The sequence below is a fragment of the Symphalangus syndactylus genome, chromosome 14, assembly GCF_028878055.3.
Source record: "Symphalangus syndactylus isolate Jambi chromosome 14, NHGRI_mSymSyn1-v2.1_pri, whole genome shotgun sequence".
NCBI classification, from domain to species: Eukaryota; Metazoa; Chordata; class Mammalia; order Primates; family Hylobatidae; genus Symphalangus; species Symphalangus syndactylus.
This window is the reverse complement of record NC_072436.2, coordinates 77,807,889-77,827,563: the sequence shown is the minus strand read 5'-3', so window position 1 is coordinate 77,827,563 and position 19,675 is coordinate 77,807,889. Positions and strand designations below refer to the sequence as shown.

The window sequence follows — 19,675 nt, the reverse complement described above, 5'->3', positions numbered from 1 at the left end:
GCAGAATAATTTTGAATTACAGTTGGAAAAATCACTGAAATGTAGCAGGAGTGATAGACCTTGGAGCTGGTGAAAAAATGCCTTTTAATAGAAAGTTTGCTGCAGCCAGTAGTAGAAATTATGAAACCATATGGCTTCAGAACAATAAATACCGGCAGTCACACAGTGCTTGAGCCAGTATTTGGCAGTATGATGTTTGGAATTCATGTTGAATTTCTGAATACACACCAACAGGAAGAAAAATAAACACCCCTGTATTGTAAAGACAAGGCCCTGTTGAATACATCACAGAAAATCAAGTTCAACTGAAGCAGTTTACAATAAGCATTGTTAAGAGAACTTAGACATTATGAGGCTCCTGAAAGACCACTGATATTCTTAAAGTTTGTTGTGTTGCAAAGATCACCATGGGGTCTACCTAAAATCAGCCCGACATTCAGTTTCATTCACATGACCTACACAGGCCAAACAGTATTAGATTCACTTAAAAGGATATTGGATAGGAAACACAGTATGCCAGCAGGGTATTCCTTTTTCACCAGAGCCTTCACAGCAATCCGAATACTGTTGTTTATCCCCTACCATCAAATGACAACTTGGGTACAAAGCGACAAGATTCACATAGTTAAGAGCAGGGATTGCCTTGTCTTAAAATCCCCATGCAGCACAAGAGCAGATTATCTTTTTTTTTTCCTTTTAATACCCAAACTGGTCTGAGCTAATACATTTGTACCAGTTTCATGGGTACAGTTTCCAAGGTTCCTATAAGGGACATGCACATTTATAAGAGTCTCCACATTCAGAGAAGCTAAAACCTGTAGCCTTACACCAGCTATATAGTTCATTCAGAATCTTCCCATCCAGATGCAATTTGTCAATCAGGTTTGATTTTTACCATAAGCAATGTTTCCTGGTGTTTGTTAATCCTTTTCCCATAGTTGATAAAGTTAATTTGGGAGAAGGAAGAGAGAGTGACGTATTGGCTACCTTCAGGGAACAAAATCTAACAGCACAGATGGTAGTAGAGGAGATACCAATTACATATTGAGGAGCTAGAGCTGATGATGGTATGACTCAGCCCTCTGAGATTAAATTCTACTTACTAGGGCTATGAATGGAGATAAATAGGTATCCCACCTTTTATTAGAAGGTTCCTTAAAATAAATATGGGACTCTGGTCAGAGAGTAGGACCATTAATTTGCTTCTGGTTTTTACCTGGCATCCACCCACCAGTACCTAGGCATCTCATGAACAAAATCATAGGATTGTTATGGGCTCAATTAAAAAAAAAAGATTAGCCAGGCTTAGTGGCATGTGCCTGTAGTCCCATCTACTTGGAGGTTGAGGTGAGAGGATTGCCTTAGCCAAAAATTTGTTTAAATAAATTAAAATGGCCAACTATTTTGGAGGTCAGTTAAAAGGATGAGAATATCTGGAAAACTGCCTCTGTTATTTAGTCACTAAGGTTGGGAATAGGAGGAAAGCAGAGAGGTAGGGCAATTCTGATCCCTTGAAGCAATAAGTTTATAAGGTATCATAGCTACCTTATTTTTAAAGGAGTTTGAAACCCTAAGATGAGAGACTGATGTCATCAGGAATATATCTTTGCAGTCTTAGAACTCAAATATATCAACTCAGAGAATAGCAACGGTAGCAGAAAACACAGACTATAAATTCAGCTTGCTTTCTCTGTCACTCTTAAATGGTAATGCTGCTTTATTTGTACTTATGACACTAAACATAATCTAGCTTCCCCAACTCCTGAGGCTCTGGGAGAGTTCTACTGATACCGAGAACCCATCTGACAGGGCTTGGATGGGAACGGGGGCTCTAAAAAAGAAGTCAGAAGCCTTCCAGTATTTAGGGGAGGAGCCAGGAGACAATTAATATTCAAAGTACCTAAATGAGTTCACTAAGGATTTATCCTAGGAATTCAAGGTTAGTTTAACCACATTAATAAAGGAAAAAAATTATATAATCAATTCAACAGATACAGAAAGGAACATTTGACAAAATTCAACACCAAGTTTCTTAGAAAAGTTTCAATAGAAGAGAATTTATTTATTTTGATAAAGGACATTCATGAAAAGCTACAGCTAACATCATACTTAATGGTGAAACATTGAACACTTTTCCCCCTAAGATTGGGAACAAGGCAAGGATGTTTGCTCTTACCATTCAACATTATATGTGAAGTTCTAGCAAAGTCACAGGATATAAGATCAATATAGAAAAATCTACTGTATTTTTATATATGAACAACAAACATTTGGAAAATGAAATTTAAAAAATTTCATTTAGAGTAGAGGTAAATAAAAAACAGACTAAGAAATAAATTTGACATAAGATGTGAAAAACCTCTAACTAAAAATTATAATACATTACTGAAGGTAATTAAAGAAGACCTTAATAAGTGGAGAGATAGCCTGTGTTCATAGATTAGAAGATGCAGTATTGTTAAGATATCATTTTTCCTCAAATCAATCTATAAATCCAACTCAATGCCAGTCATAATCCTAGCAGGTGTTTTTTAAAAATAAAGAAATTCAAAAGTGATTCTAAAGTATATTTGGGGGTGCAAAATAACCAAAAGAATCTTGAGAAAGAACTGAATTATAATAGTAATGCTACCTGACATGAAAATTTACTATAAAGCTATAGTAATCAAGATACTGTCAAATTGGCATAGGATAAATAGATCAACAGAACAAAACAAAGTCCTGAAATATACCCAAACGTGGTCATTTAATTTCAACAAAGTTGTCAGCATAATCCAGTGGGGGAAAAAGTCTTTTCAATAAATGATGCTGAACAACTGGATGTTTGTATGGAAAATGAACCTCAACCCCCACCTCTCCACATACATTAATTCAGTGTATTCATTATAATTAATAACAAACATTAATTCAAGATAGATCATAGACCTAAATACAAAACTGTAAAGTGATGAAGCTTCTGAAAAAAAGCAAAACAAAAACCTAGAATCCTGTGTTTTTGTCCTCATGGTAGGCAGAGGGTTTTAACAGATGACACAGAAAGCAATAACCAGAAAGGAAAAATTTGATAGATTAAACTTAATCAAAATTTAAAACTTACACTCATCAAAATAGATTATTTAAAAAGCCAGGCGTAGTGGCACGCACCTGTAGTCCTAGCTGCTCGGAGGCTGAGGTGGGAAGATAGCTTGAGCTCAGGAATTCAAGTCCAGCCTGCGTAACATAGTGAGACCCTGTCTCTTAGGAAAAAAGAAGACCATTAAGAAAATGTACGAGCAAGTCATAGATTAGAAGAAAATAGTCACAAAGCATATATCTGTCACAGATCTTGTTTCCAGAACAGATTTTTATAAAAATGCCTTACAGCTAAATAATAAAAAAGACATGCGACCTTATTTTTTTAAAATGGACAAAGATTTGGACATATGGTTCACAAAGAAAGATCTATCACTAGCCAAATGGCACATCAAAAATACATCACTTTTTTTTTCTTTTTGGAGATGGAGGGTTGCTCTGTCGCCCAGGCTGGAGTGCAGTGGCGCAATCTCGGCTCACTGCAAGCTCTGCCTCCCGGGTTCACGCCATTCTCCTGCCTCAGCCTCTCTGAGTAGCTGGGACTACAGGCGCCCGCCACCACGCCTGGCTAATTTTTTGTATTTTTAGTAGAGACGGGGTTTCACCGTGGTCTCGATCTCCTGACCTTGTGATCCGCCCGCCTTGGCCTCCCAAAGTGCTGGGATTACAAGTGTGAGCCACCGCGCCCGGCCTAAAAATACATTACTTTTAATCAGGGAGATGCAAATTAAAATCACAGTGAGATATAACTCTGTATCTACTAGAATGGTTAAAATTTAAAAGATTGGCAATACTAAATGTTGGCAAGGATGTGGACCAACAAACTCTCATCCATTGTTGGTAGGATGTATAATAGTACCATCACATAATGAGTTTCTTTTTTTTTTTTTTTTTTTTCTTGAGACAGTCTCACTCTGTCACCCAGGCTGGAGTGCAGTAGCATGATTTCAGCTCACTGCAACCTCCACCTCCCAGGTTCAAGTGATTCTCCTGCCCCAGCCTCTTGAGTAGCTGGGACTACAGGTGTACACCACCATGCCCAGCTAATTTTTTTTGTATTTCTATTAGAGATAGGGTTTCACCATGTTGGCCAGGCTGGCCTGGAACTTCTGATCTCAAGTGATCCTCCCACCTTGGCCTCCCAAAGTGCTGGGATTACAGGTGTGAGCCACCATGCCCGGCACATAGTAAGTTTCTTACAACACTAAACATATGCCTACCCTCTGACCCAAAAATTCCCCTCCTTGGTATTTACCCCAAATAAATGAAAACATATGTCTCCAAAAGGATTTGCACAACGATATTCATAGCAATTTATTCGTAATAGTCCCAAACTGGAAATAGCTCAGGTGTACATCAACAGAAGAATGGCTAAACTGTAGTATGTTCATGAATGGAATACTACTCAGCAATAAAAATGAACTACTGATATGCCCTACAACATAGATGTACCTCAAAACCATTATGCTTAGTGAAAGAGGCTTTACATAAAAGATATACTATATGATTTCACTTATGTGATGTTTTTAGAAAAGGCAAAACTAATCCTGTGTGAAAAACATTGAAATAGTGATAGCCTGTGGGACTGGGGATTGACTGAAAAGAGGCAAGAGAGAACTTTGGAAGATGTTGCAGATGTTATGCAGCTTGGGTCACATGGGTGTATATGTCTGTCAAAATTCATTAAATTGTACAGTCTAAGATTTGTGCCTTTATGTGTATGTGTAAGTAAAATACTGGAAAGTAGCATGTAAAAATTATAGTAAATATGTTAGGTTTGTAAGAAAATGAATGATTTCTAACTTTCTGATTTATTAATCTACTGTGTGGTATAGCTGGTCTCCTGACTGTGTCCTAATGAATTAACACCTCCCAATATTCATGCTCTTTTATAATTTCCTCCTTTGCAGCTGAGCTGGCCCAGTAAGTCACTTTACCCAATATAATAAAATAGAAGTGACTATGTAACTTCCAAAACTAAGTTGGAAGATGCCTTTTAGCTTCTGCTTGGTCCTCTCATAATGCATGCTCTAGGAAAAACCAGCTGTCATGTAAAAAGTTCTTGTACCCTGAGACTGCATTGCTGAGAGGAACCCCAAACTAGCCATGTGGATGGGCCACTTGGAGAGAGAGAGAGATGCTGGGCCATCTGTGAGTTGTTCTAGCATTTTCAGCCAAGATCAAACGTGAGTAAAGCCATTTTGGACATCCAGCCCTGTCAAGCTTTCAGATGACTTCAGCCCACTGCCATCTAACTACAATGAACTACCCAGTTAAGTCCAGTCAACCCACAGAACTTTGAGAGATAATAATTTGTTGTTTTAAGTCACCAAATTTTGAAGTGGTGGCTTAAAATATAACATTTCTATAGATAAATGAAACATTATAGATACATGCATACATGCGTAGACATAGAGATACATAGATAAATAAAACAGTGTATCTATAATGTAAAAATAAAGGATATTTTATATCTTCCTGCCTTTATAAGATGATGCAAAGTATTATGACTCATTCGGTTCATTCATTCATTCATTTACAACATACATTAAGTACTAGCTATGGGCTTAAAATTGCTAGTTGTTAGAAATACAAGATGAACATGACATAGTAGCACAGCTGTTGAATTCTGTTTTTAATATATTAAGTGTGTGAGGGGACTATCTAGGATCATTAGAGTAGAAGTGCCCATTAGGTAGTTGGTAATTCAAGTCTGGCACTCAGTGTGTATTTGAGAATTATCTTCATTTATGTGTTTATAGTTAAGCCAAGAGAATAGATGAATTCTTTCAAAAAGAACAGATTTAGGGGAAAAATGGGACCTATGATGGGATCCTAGGCAGAGGGAAGAGTAATTATTATTAAAACAGACTGAGACAGAACTCTCTGTCTGAGATAGGAGGAGAATCAGGAGATGCTAGTATCCTAAAAGAGGCAATCACATATTTATGGGCTTAAGCCTGTGGAGAAAGTGACATCTTTTTTACCTTGATCTCTGCCAGAAAGTTGAAGAGTTACTATTTTAGACCATCTTAAAATAAGACATACCTGAATCTTGTTATAATTTAGAGAATAACGAAGATACTGCAAGATTTGCAGGTATATTCTAGCCTCTAGAAAGTTGTTTTTTTGTTGCTGTTGTTGAGACAGAGTCTGGCTCTGTCACCCAGGCTGGAGTGCAGTGGTGCAATCTCGGCTCACTGCAAGCTCTGCCTCCCGGGTTCACACCATTCTCCTGCGTCAGCCTCCTGAGTAGCTGGGACTACAGGTGCCCGCCACCACGTCTGGCTAATTTTTTGTATTTTTAGTAGAGATAGGGTTTCACCATGTTACCCAGGATGGTCTTGATCTCCTGACCTCGTGATCCGCCCGCCTCAGCCTCCCAAATTGCTGGGATTACAGGCGTGAGCCACCGCGCCCGGCCTCTAGAAAGTTATTTTTTTCTTTTAACTACAGACTTTCTTAAAAGGAAAAAGCCACCTACTCGTGACTTGTCATGCTGCCATCCCCATCCCCACCTTTTTTTGTTCAATGTGATAATCTCTGGTGGTCAATTTCTATCTTCTTTTGCCTTCCTTACTGTAAGGAAGAATCTCAAATTATTTGACCCTTTGCTTTGATTGCCTGACCCTAATTTAGTTTCTCTTCTTATTCTCATCAATGTGAAGCAGGTCCATACTGACATACAGTTACAGGAAATATATGGGTTTATTGCTCAATTTGTATAGTAGTAGGGGAGAAATTTTCATGAAATATGACATTATTAGCATTTTCCAAACGTTTTCAATTTTCTGTGAAACAAGACTTTATAAAGTAATAAAGTATTATATAAATATATTGGGTTGGGCAGTACTTTTGGTCAGGGTAGCATGTAACTGAAAAAAACTTCCCATTAAAAAAATTCCAGGAATAAATTTTTGTTATAAATTTTCTTTTAAGTTAATTTTTTCCAATTGTAAAAGTAAAACATTGTAGAAAATTGGAAGAAACAGAAAAGTACTTTTTTTAGAAAGAGAAATACATAACGAAATTATATATTTTAGAGTTTTGACCCACATAGCAACTGCCAATTGAAGTATTTGCATGGGAAGTTTCACCAGCTGTCTAAAACCAATAGCCCAATCTCAGTTGCTATCCATAGTCAACCAACACGCAAACATAGCACTTATCCTAGATTTCTTTGCCTATCCTCTATGCCAAATTAATCATCAGATCTTCTTAATTTATTCTTCAATTAACAAGTATTTATTGAGTGCCTTCCCTCATGGAGTGGTGATGCTTTGTCTTGCTTCCTATCCTTTCTTCCCAAATGCTGCCACCACGTTGCTGCTGGAATGTAGTTTCTGAAGTATGCTAGATTCCCATAACTCTCAGAATAAAGTTCAAATTCTTTAGTTTGATCACAACAATCTTCATGATAGGACATTTGCCAGCCCCATTTCATTCCATTTCCTATCGCTGGCATCTTAAACTCCAATTTGCAGTTCTTCAAGTATGTCATGTTCTGTCTCCCTTTATCCTCATCCATATCCTCTTTTAATAATCATAATGTCTGTTTGTCTTGTGTTAGCTCAAATATAGATAAAAATCCAGAAAGCCCTCCTAACCTCTGAGTTATATATCTCTCTTTCAGTTAGTTTCCCGTAGCCTACAGTGCTATCTCAATGATAATGTTTATCATACAGTATATATTACTTTACTTGCCTATCTGTCCCACTAAAATATAAAGCCATGAGAGCAGGTACTAGCACAGGCATGTAATAGGTACTTGGTAAATGCTTATTGAATAGATAAGTGGTTTTATTTGGACATTGCTTTTTTATGATTTGTGTTAACATTTATTTGCAAACCAAATAAGGGAAGCATTGGTATAGATAATCAAAATTACCTTTTCACTCTGTTAATGTAAATGAAAGTTGTAGAAGCAGAAGTTCTAGGAGTGAAGCAGGGATTTACTTAAGCTAAGGATAAATGGTAGAAACTACTAGGACAGTTTGTCATTAGTGAAGAGAATGTAAAGAAGAGATTACTTTGAATTAGTTAATGAGGAAATGGCCATAAGTGATTTTAGATGTCACCAAAAGCATGATGATGAGGAAGACATACTCTAAGCGTTCGGAAAAATAATTCAGTCATGTTAATAGAGTCATCTTGATAGTATTTTTAAAAATGCCGACATTATACCTAAAATTCTATGGAACAATATTAATGTTTTGAAGGTAAGGACTAACTCTAATACTTCTGTATTCCCTGCAGTGCTCAAATATAAGATGTTTAATAAATGATTGATTTCTTCTCTCATTAAGATTACTTTTAGGAACATAAAGTAATTAAAACGTCTTAGCTATATAAAGAAAACTACAAATATTTGAGCACTGTGTAAACATTTTTTGACCTATTGCACATATAGGAATATAGGACTAATAAATAATACTAAGATACATGATAAAATGTGGATAATACTTCTTTGGTTATTTATGAGAATCAACTGATTGTGGATGCAAAGCCTTTCCTACTGTTTAATAATTAACTGCTATTCTTTTTATATTTTATATTTTCAAAGTTATTCATATTTTGTATTTACAAAGTTATTCCTGTGGGGCAAATAAATAATACTGATATACATGGTAAGATGTGAATAATAATTCTTTTTTGATTATTTATGAGAATTAACTGATAATGGATGCAAAGCCTTTCCCACTGCTTAGTAATTGTTAGCTGCTGTTGTTAATATTTCTTTTTATATGTTCAAAGTTATTAATATTTTTAAAGTTAAAAATAAATCATTTGTAAATTTTGAAAAATGCCCAACTAGTAAAGAGTGAAAAAAAATCAGTCATGAGACTGGTAATCACTTAACATTGATCCTACACTCCATTATATTTTTCCTAAAAATTACAAAATTACAGTGACTGCTAGAGGCAGGTAAATTATCTAATTTATGAATTAATTCTGCCTACTGAGAAATTTGCTAGGTTACCTTGAGTCAGAGTACGATTTAAAACTATTGGCAAAACAAGATGGAAGAAGAAACTTTGTAAGTCTGACTATTTAGCTCCTACTGTTCAAATTGGGATGAAAAGTTCAATTGGTATTAATTGTGTTTACTTTCTATTTTCTATGGTTTACTTTGACTATCTCAAGCAATTTTGGTTATGCAAAATATATTTACTCATTTAGAAAAGGGAAGTTGATAAGCTTATCAACTTTTCATATATATTTTGCTGAAAGATCTATAACATACCTCTGACAGCCTAGTATTTTCATACCTGCATTCCTTGGAGATATTGTGAGTTTGGTTCCAGACCACCACAATAAAACAAATAATGCAGTAAAGCAAGTCACACACATTTTTTGATTTCCCAGTGTATACAAAAGTTATGTTTACCCTATACTGTAGTCTGTTAAGTGTGCAATACCATTATGTCACAGCATCTTCACCAGGAGTTGGTTCCATGTCAAGAAGCTACTTTCTTTGTTCATCCAGAGAAGCAACTCCTCATCCTTTCAGGTTTTATCATGAGATTGCAGCAATTCAGTGATATCTTTAGGCTGCACTTCTAATGCTGGTTCTCTTGCTGTTTCCACCACATCTGTGGTTACTTCCTCCACTGAAGTCCTGAATGCCTCAGAGTCAACCATGAAGATCAGAATCAGCCTCTTCCTTTTTCCAAACTCCTGTTGATGTTGATATTTTGACCTCCTCCCATGAATCACAAAATTCTTAATGATATCTAGAACAGTGAATCCTTTCCAAGAGGTTTTCAATTGACTGCCGAGATCATTAGAGGAATCACTACCTACAAGAGCTATATCTTACAAAATGTATTTCTTAAATAATAAGACTTGAAAATCAAAATTACTCCTTGAACCGTGTGCTGCAGAAACAACACTAATCACTTGTGTATCTCCATCACAGCTCTTGGGTGACCTGGTGCATTGTCAGTGAGCAGTGATGTTACTTTTTTAGGGAGCATGCTAAAAAGGAATGAGTAGTAATACTTTGGAAGACATCTTTTTCTCTGCACAGCAGGTCTCAACAATGGTCTTAAAATATTCAGTAAACCATGCTGTAAAAAGATATGCTGTCATCCAGGCTTTGTTGTTGCATTTATATAGCACAGGCAGAGTACATTTAGCATCATTTTTAAGGGCCCTACGATTTTCTGGAATGGTAAATGAGCATCGACTTCAACTTGAAGTCACATTCTTCAGTATCGACACAAGTTGAAGCTACATTAGCTTCAGACTTTTCTTCTGCAGCTTCCTCACCTCTCTCAGCCTTCACAGAATTGAATAGAGTTAGGGCCTTGCTCTGGATTAGGCTTTGGCTTAAGGGAATGCTATGGCTGGTTTGTTGTTCTATCCAGACCATTAAAGCTTTCACTGCATCAGCAATAAGGCTTTATGCATTTTTTAAATCTTTCATGTGTTCACTGGGGTAGAACTTTTAATTTCCTTCAAGAATTTTTTCTTTGCATTCATAACTTGTCTAACTGTTTAGCACAAGAGGCCTAGCATTCAGACTGTCTTTGGTTTAGACATGCCTTCCTCACAAAACTTAATCATTTCTAGCTTTTCATTTAAAGGGAGAGACATACAACTCTTCCTTTCATTTGAACACTTAGTGGCCTTTACAGGGTTTAACTTGCCTAGTTTCAATATTGTTGTGTCTGAGAAAATAAGGTCTGGGGAATGGCAGATGGGGGAACAACCGGGTGGAGCAGTCACAATGCACACATTATTGATGAAGTTTGCCATCTTAGATGGGTGTGGTGCATTGCAGCCCAAAACAATTTTAGTGGTAACAGCAAAGATCACTCATCACAAATCACCTAACAGATATAATGAAAAGGTTTAGAATATGGTGATGATGGCAGCGGCGGGCCATCTGGAGTGGCGACTGCCTTCATGCCTGCTACAGCAGGGAGGCGTGGCTGAGGCCACACACTCCAAGCAGCTGGTGGGAACTGGGGACAAGCAGGAGCCCCGCCCCTTCTGAGCTGGGGCTGGAGCTCACTGGGTGCTACTGAATCTGCCCAAGCCATGCTGCAGAGCCAGGTACCCCTCTGCTCTTGGACCCTGGAGCAGGCGGGAGCCCTGCCCTCCTGGGTGCAGCTGAAGCTGCCCAAGTTGAGGCTGTGGACCTGGGCCTCCCACTGCAGGAAGCAGGCAGGAGCCCTAACCCCCCAGGCACAGCTTGCCCAAACTGCGGCTACAGACCCAGACATCCCTGCACACTTGTGGGCCTGGGAAGGCTTCCCCTGCCCTCTCAACCTCGGAAGTGCCTGCTCCTGCTGTCTGGCTTCTCCCTGCTGTTGGCAACTGCTCCAATCTTGGAACAAAGTTGGAGCTGAGCTCAGGTGCTGACACAGCCCAGCCAGTTGTGCACATGCTCAGGGCAGTGATGACACACCAGTCCCCTGCCACCTCGGCACCAGACCCCTTCTGGATTTTGGGCGCCGATGAGCATAGGAGGGAAGCCGATGGGTGGCTGAGGGCAGCTCCATGCTGGCCTGCAGGCACCCATTGGCACCTACACCCTAGGCACCATGAATGGCAGCAGGAGGTAGGTTCCTGGGTAGAAGGAGGAGGGTCTCCGGTGAGGCCCCACCTTCAGGCCAGGGAGGGCCTGAAGGCTGGGGGCCAGGCTGCCAGTTCCACAGACCAGAGTGGGAGGTTGTGGTGCTTTTTCCAGGCCGCCCATGGACCAATCAGCATGCAATTCCTCTTCTCTGAGGCCCATGAAAGCCCTGGGCTCTGTCAGAGCTGAGCAGATATCAGGACAATCAGCTGCAGAGAGAAGCAACCCGTTCCAGGGCCTCTTCTCTTCTCAGAGCTGGGAAGTTGATGGGACTACTTGCCTGCAGAGAGGAGCAACCCACTCCCGGACCTCTGCTCTGCTGAGAGCTTGGAAGACACTGAGATAACCAGTTGCAAAGAGGAGCAACCCATTCCAGGGCCTCCTGTCTGCTGAGATCTAGAAAGACAATGGGACGACCTGCCTGTAAAGAGGAGCAACCCACTCCAAGGTCTCCTCTCTGCTGAGAGCTGCAGAGTTGACAGGATTACCTACCTGCAGAGAAGAGCTTCCCACTCCAGGGTCTCCTCTCTGCTAGGAGCTGAACACTCGTCAGGACACCCTGCTTGTGGAAAGGAGTTACCCAGTGCGAGTCTCCTCTGAGCTGTTCTATTGCTCAGTAAAGCTCCTCTTTATCTTGCTCACCCTCCACTTGTCTGTGTACCTCATTCTTCCTGGTTGTAGGACCAGAACTCAGCTCTTTTAGCCCCATTGAATGGCAGGGTTAAAAGAACTGTAACACAAACAGTGCTGCAACATGCCCCTTGCTCACCACATTGCGGGTGAAGAGAAGGAGAGAAGAGCTGCTGCCCATCAGGGAGCACGTATCTGGGAGCTCCCCATGCCAGGTCTGTGACTCCCTCTTTGGGGCCCTGCGGTTCCTGGCATCTCCAAGCTTCCAGGTGCCACGACATTCCCAGTGCCAGATGTGGAAACTGTAGTGCACCTGGTCTACCTGCAGCCTTGCAGAGAGCTGGTGCCCATGCCACACATGGAGCTTTCCACTCTGCTGCAGCAGCTGGTGTGTCTGACTGCACATTGGCTAGACCCCACACTCACTCACACTCCCCTCATCACTCCATGCCTGACTCGCCCTTGGTAGGCATGGGATCCAGGTCGGTAGCGTGAGCCAAGTGCAGCATGCCAGGCCAAGTGGGTGGAATGAGTCCAGCAGGCCTGAGCAAAAAAAGGCAAAGGCACCACTGGCCACAGAAGTTTCCAGCCAGAAAAGCTACATCCCAAGGATCCTGTAACAGTATGAATTACCAAAATGTGACACAGACATGAAGTGAGCACATCCTGTTGGAAGAATGGTGCTGATAGACTTGCTAATCTTAGAGTTGTCACAAACCTTCAATTCGTAAGGTGGCAGATGGAATTAAGGTTGTTAATAAGCTGACCGTGACATAGTGGAAAGTATGCTAGGTTATCCGTGTGGCTCAATATAATTACCAGGGTGCTTAAATGGTAGAGAATGGCAGAAGAGAAAGTCATCGCATATGGTGTGAGAACAACTTGGCCCACTGTTGCTGGCTTTGAAGATGGAGGAAGGGGGTCACAAGTTAAGGAGTGGCTTCTAGACTTCTAGACAAGGGTAGCTTCTAGAAACTGGAAAAGGGAGGGAAGGAAATTCTTCCCTATAGGCTCCAGAAAGGAATGCAGCCTAGCGAACATCTTAATTTTAGCCCAGCAAGTCTTCTGATCCCCACAACGTTTGGATAATAAATTTTTTGTTGCTTTAAGCAAAAAAAACCCTCTTTACTTAAAAAATGCAATATCTGGGAAGTGCAATAAAATGTGGTATGCCTGTAGGTATTTGTTAAGTCTGTTTCCATGTTAATTTGTGTCTCTATAGAATGTAAATTCCACAAGGACAATACCATGTTTGCTTTTGTGTCCCAAGAATAGGTCTTGGCACAGACTGATAAATAAATATTTGTTCAATAGATGAATAGTTGCAGGCAGCCATATTATAAATGCATATTCAATGATTTAGTTCAAATAAAATTTAGCATGTGCCCTTAGGTTTACAATGTTAAAGAACAGTACTTTTAATGTCAAATTTACAACTGTGTTCTACTTCCAATCATTTTATTTCTTTCCTACTGAATAATCTGGATCTATTTGCTGTATCGTTTATACCTAAGTTATTCCTAGGTTCTAACTTTGGAAACATCAGGGATTACCTGTAGTATCCTAAAAGGTTCTTATTTGAGTTGTCTAATTTTCACCCAATGAGTGATAATTTCACATATTCAGAGTTTTTCAAAATATAGATGACTCATCTAAAAAATTGTATCTTAAATTTGTTTCTCTGTCCTTTTTTGTTCTCTTTTATTGTTTTTATTATAAGATTTTTCTAAAGCATATACTCTAAAGTTGCCTTAAAAGAACAGATCCTATTAAAAAAAAACAGGAGTAGAAAATAGTAACTGTTTCTTGCTTTTCTTGTTTTAGTGCTGATTTTTAAAATGCAACATGAATACATACTTATTATGTATATAATTCATGCATTTATATTCTTAAAACTTTTTGTTTAAATTTAGAATATAAAACAAATGACAAATATTTTCTATAGTATCAGAGTAAATATATTTTATTCTGTTTTTAATGTATGTGTTTAAAGCACAGCTCTATTTTACAAATGTAAAATGTGAAAGCCAGTGTCAACTTCTTGGGTTATTATCTCGTTTTGTGTTTATTAACATAGTTTTTATGTTACTAGTATACATTTTAACAATAAAATGCTTTCTATTTTAAAATATGAGTACAGCATAACATTCAGTTAAGCATATCTGTTATGGTTCATCAAAATAACATCCACTGAATGTATTCTGTTGATTAACCAAACATCTCCTCTTTGTCTTTTTGGGTAACAGCATGCTCCTACTTCTCTTTAATTAAATGACCTTACCTTATATTTGTCTTGACTGGCTTCTGTTTACAGAAATTGTAAACCAGTTGAATGCTCTGAGCAGCTTAGATGAAGATCAAGATGACTGCATAAAGCAAGCAAATATGCCTTCAGCTAAATCAGCCAGTTCCTCTGAAGGTCTAAGAGCTTTCCTCCTTTCTTTCTGCTTCTGATTGCCTGTATTTACTGTGACCTGCTACCTCTTGACTTCTGTCTGTACTTATCTGTCAGTTTTGTCTTTGTGCTTTTCCTTGAATGTTTTCTTTGGTAATTTGTAGTGCACCAACAGGCAACAAGATAACAGTACTTATCTTTTGCAAAGTCATGTCAGGATCCTTGATAGACAGTGGTTTTAAAACATTTTCTAAGATAATACTTGGTCATACAACATGCTATTTCTTCAGTGTGTTTACATATTATAAATATATTGTTTTTAGAATATTTGCTTATCATAAGCCCATTTCAGTTATTCCTGTTTGGGAGTGAAGAATGTTCTTTCTAAAAGTCTATGTCAACACTTTTTTTATTGGCTCAAATTAAATTGAGATGGAAGTTTCTTTAGTACAGTTCATTATCTGACATAATTTTCCATTAATACTCAAATGTTTGTTTTGTTTTATTTGAAAATGTTGGTATGCTACAAAATACTTGAATGGCATTCTGTCATTGGTAAAACGCTATATACTATTATTTGCAGGTATTATTCGTGTGAATTTTTACCATTTGAAATGTTTCACGAATGTTCAATACTTACACTTAACCATAACAGGGAACTAACCCATATGTTTATTTTCAGAGCTTATCAACAAACTTAACTTTTTGGATGAAGCAGAAAAGGACTTGGCCACCGTGAATTCAAATCCATTTGATGACTCTGATGTTGCAGAATTAAATCCATTTGGAGATCCTGACTCAGAAGGTTGCAAGTTTTTCTGTACTTTTAAAGTCTTTGTATAGTCAAGTTGTCTTGAACTGTAAGGGCAGGAAAATATTTTCTTAAGAGACTAACATAAAAAAATTATTGTTTATAATATTATTATTGTGTTCAATACCACTTGGAGTTGATCAGCAATTCTGGATCACTTCTATGGAATTGCTTTTAAAGAAAAAAGAAAGCCTTACGTAAACATTTACATGGGGCTTTACAAGTCTCATTCATTTGGTCTACCAAGTAAGGTCAGAATGTGGGATATACTGATTTTGGGGTAGTGGAGGTAGCTTCTCTATATGGATCATTTTCCCTGACACTCAGTCTGATGAGCCCTTCTGCCCCAACTCTATGTCTCTCTGACTGAGATTCTCTAGCTGAGAATTAGTAGTGAGAGTGAGTTATGCATGTGAAAACATGAAGCAGAGAATAGGTTAAGAACCGCTGCTATTATATATATACAGCATACTTGTGAGGTGTAAAACCAGGGATTTATTTTCCTGAGTCATTTTTCTCATTAAGTAGTTTTGAACTCATAAAGCCTGGCTAAGGGCTGTTATAGAAGTGAAACTTCTGTTTAATTGAACTCTGTGTGCTTAACATAAATGCAAGAATGATTAACCACTGTTTACATCTTTTTTGGCTGCGTCTGAGAAATCTTCATGAGTTTTAAAGAATTTTGCTACTGCCTGTCATGGTGAAAATGAGGCTTTAGCTTCAGGATTCACTCTGTTATAGCAATATAATTTCATAATTCTTTCTCTGTCTCCTCTTCCTTTACTTTCTCCCTTCTTACCAGACTCCAAATTATTAACAGTAAGTGTGTATTCATGAGTTTTTATTTTGTTTGAGGGCTATATATTATGAACATATTTTAAATCTTAAAAAGGTTACAATAGCTGGGCACGGTGGCTCACGCCTGTAATCTCAGCACTTTGGGAGGCCTCTGAGGCTGGCGGATCACCTGAGGTCACAAGTTTGCGACCAGCCTGACCAACATGGAGAAACCCCGTCTCTACTAAAAATACAAAAAGTTAGCTGGGCATGGTGGTGCATGCATGTAATCCCAGCTACCTGAGAGGCTGAGGCAGGAGAATTGCTTGAATCTGGGAGGCAGAGGTTGCGGTGACCAAGATCGCGCCATTGCACTCCAGCCTGGGCAACAAGAGCAAAACTCCATCTCAAAAAAAGAAAAAAAAAGTTACAATAAATCATAGAGGCAGTCAACGACCTCTTTTCATAGATTAGGAAGCTGAGACTGAGAGAAGTTAAATTATTTGACTTTAGGTAGATGGAGGTGGAGTTGGAGCTAAGATTCTTAATCAGGTATCTTCTTTTGACCACACAACTTCTTGATTTTATACTACATAAAATTAAGTATATTGAGTTCAAAAATATTTACAAAATGTTTTGAGACATTCAGTATTTGAACTTTCTATTTTAAAATCAAGTAAGTTTTCTAAATGTAAGTCTGTTATTGGAGGTATAAAAGAGAGTGGCAGACAACACATAAGATCATATTTCTATGAAGAAGAGGTAAGCCAGCCTGATTGAGAATCTTTAATTATACCTGTAGAGCCAAACAAATATGTGTCAACCAGTGATCTCTTTAAATATATGCCTATTAGAGTCTTTGGAGTAAGTATTTTTTATTATTAAAATATTTTTATAGAAATAATTTATTGATTAAAAACTTGCAGCCTCAAAACAGAAGTATTTGGGGAAGAAAAAAATGTGTTGCAATTGTTCAGATGGTTCTTTTTTTGCTTTTACAGCTTCAGTTCTCCTCTTATATTTATGTGCTTGAGTGGCTTTTTTTTTTGTTTTTTGAGACAGAGTCTCGCCCTGTCACCCAGGCTGGAGCGCAGTGGCACATTCTCGGCTCACTGCAACCTCCAACTCCCGGGTTCAAGCGTTTCTCCTGCCTCAGCCTCCCGAGTAGCCTGGATTACAGGCGCATGCCACCATGCCCAGTTAATTTTTGTATTTTTAGTAGAGATGAGGTTTCGCCATGTTGGCCAGGATGGTCTCAATTTCCTGACCTTGTAATCCGCCCACCTTGGCCTCTCAAAGTGCTGGGATTACAGTCATGAGCCACCGCTCCCGGCCCTTCAGTGGGTTTTTTAGAAAGCTACTAAATGTAGGCTGGGCACAGTGGTTCATGCCTGTAATCCTAGAACTTTGGGAGGCCAAGGCAGGTGGATCTCTTGAGACCAGGAGTTTGAGATGAGCCTGGCCAACATGGTGAAACCCGTCTCTACTTAACATACAAAAGTTAGCCCAGTGTGGGGCACACAGCTGTAATCCCAGCTGTTTGGTAGACTGAGGCAGGAGAATCACTTGAACCCAGGAGACAAAGGTTGCAGTGAGCCAAGATCGTGCCACTGTACCCCAGCCTGGGCGACAGAGTGAGTGAAACTCCAGCTCAGGAAGAAAAAAAAAAGAGAGAGTCTTCTCTTAAACCCGCCTTTGTTGCCTATTCTAGCATCTTCAAATCTTGCTCTATAGTTTGTATACTTTCTTGCTTTTGGTGTTGTAACTGATGAATTTGCTTGGATTAATTTTTGCAATCCCCTTCCTGAAAGAAAAAAATAAAAGTCTTATTTTTATTGACCCATTTTGTCAGTTTCTTAAGCATTTGAGCCCTGATATTTGTTAATACAAAATTGGATAGGAAAAATTTATAATCTCTCTTCCCTTATGGAGAAAAGAAAATGCTTAATTTACATGATTATAAAGATTCTAGTGGTGTTAAGTTTGAATATTATCATGGTATTACAAAAGATACTATTACCGAGTCTCTTCTTTAATGTAGACTATGTTTAAATTCATTTCAGTATTGATTTATTATGATTTTATGACATCTCTTTCACACTTTTTACTTGCTTCCCCATGGTGTACAGAATTTCAGCTCAGAAGTTTTCATTTTACGTTCTTTTCAACATAAAGACAAAATAAATTTTGTGGGCTAACATGTAGAGTATATGTAGTTTGACTTTAAAATATAAAAGTCATTGGCCGGGTGTGGTGACTCACGCCTGTAATCCCAGCCCTTTGGGAGGATGAGGCGGGCAGATCTCCTGAGGTCAGGAGTTCAAGACCAGCCTGGCCAACAGGGTGAAACCCCATCTCTACTAAAAATACAAAAAATTAGCCAGGTGTGGTGGTGGGCGCCTATAATCCCAGCTACTTGGGAGGCTGAGGCAGGAGAATAGCTTGACCCCAGGAGGCAGAGGCTGCAGTGAGACGAGATTGCGCCATTGCACTCCAGCCTGGACAACAAGAGCGAAATTCCATCTCAAAAAAATAAAAATAAAAGTCATTAATAAATGTCAGTCATAAAATTTTTATAATAATCAGATTAAGTTGTTTGAAATGTCACTTAGGAAACAATTTTTCCTGAGAATTTCAGTAACCAATTTCCTGCCTTTCTCTCAGAATATTTTGTTAGCATTGCATAGCATAATTAAAATTACTTTTAATACACTATGACTTTTGGCTCACTGACATTTTTCTACAATTTGAGAAAATATTTTTATCAGCAAATCTTAGACAGTTTTATTACAAATTCTTGTTTTGTTTTAAAATACTAACAAACATAAAAGAAAAAGCCTCGTGCTAAGTGCTACTACTACTATAGTGGTTTTGTATTTTGAGTCAGAGTTTTATTCTAAAAGTACCACTGAGGTCGGGCACAGTGCCTCACGCCTGTAATCCCAGCACTTTGGAAGGCTGAGGCAGGTGGATCACTTGAGGTCAGGAGTCCAAGACCAGCCTGACCAACATGGTGAAACCCTGTCTCTACTAAAAATACAAAAATTAGCCAGGCGTGGTGGCGCATGCCTGTAATCCCAGCTACTCAGGAGGCTGAGGTGGGAGAAATTCGCTTGAACTGGGGAGGTGGAGGTTGCAGTGAGCCGAGATCGCACCAGTGCGCTCCAGCCTGGGCAACAGAGTGAGACTCCGTCTGTCCAGGCATGGTGGCTCACACCTGTAATTCCAGCACTTTGGGAGGCCGAGGCAGGTGGATCACTTGAGGTCAGAAGTTCAAGATCGTGCCACTGCACTACAGCTGAGCAACAGAGTGAAACTGTGTCTCAAAAATAAATAAATAAATAAAAGTACCATTGTTTTCAAATTAAAATTTGAAATAATAAAAGCTAGAAAAACTTGATATATC

The 19,675-nt window shown here is 38.7% G+C and overlaps 1 protein-coding gene across 28 annotated transcripts in view; it reads left to right on the top strand.

The window, feature by feature from the left end:
- EHBP1 (EH domain binding protein 1) overlaps positions 1-19,675 on the top strand; it is a 387,904-nt gene that overhangs the window by 178,965 nt on the left and 189,264 nt on the right. For 17 of the 28 annotated variants that reach the window (XM_055241558.1, XM_063617919.1, XM_063617920.1 and 14 more), the window contains one exon: positions 15,364-15,486. In XM_055241558.1, the coding sequence (XP_055097533.1) occupies positions 15,364-15,486 (123 nt within the window). Of the gene's footprint in view, positions 1-14,600; positions 14,706-15,363; positions 15,487-19,675 lie in introns of all 28 variants that reach the window. The other 11 variants (XM_055241565.2, XM_055241553.2, XM_055241557.2 and 8 more) reach the window with 1 other exon arrangement.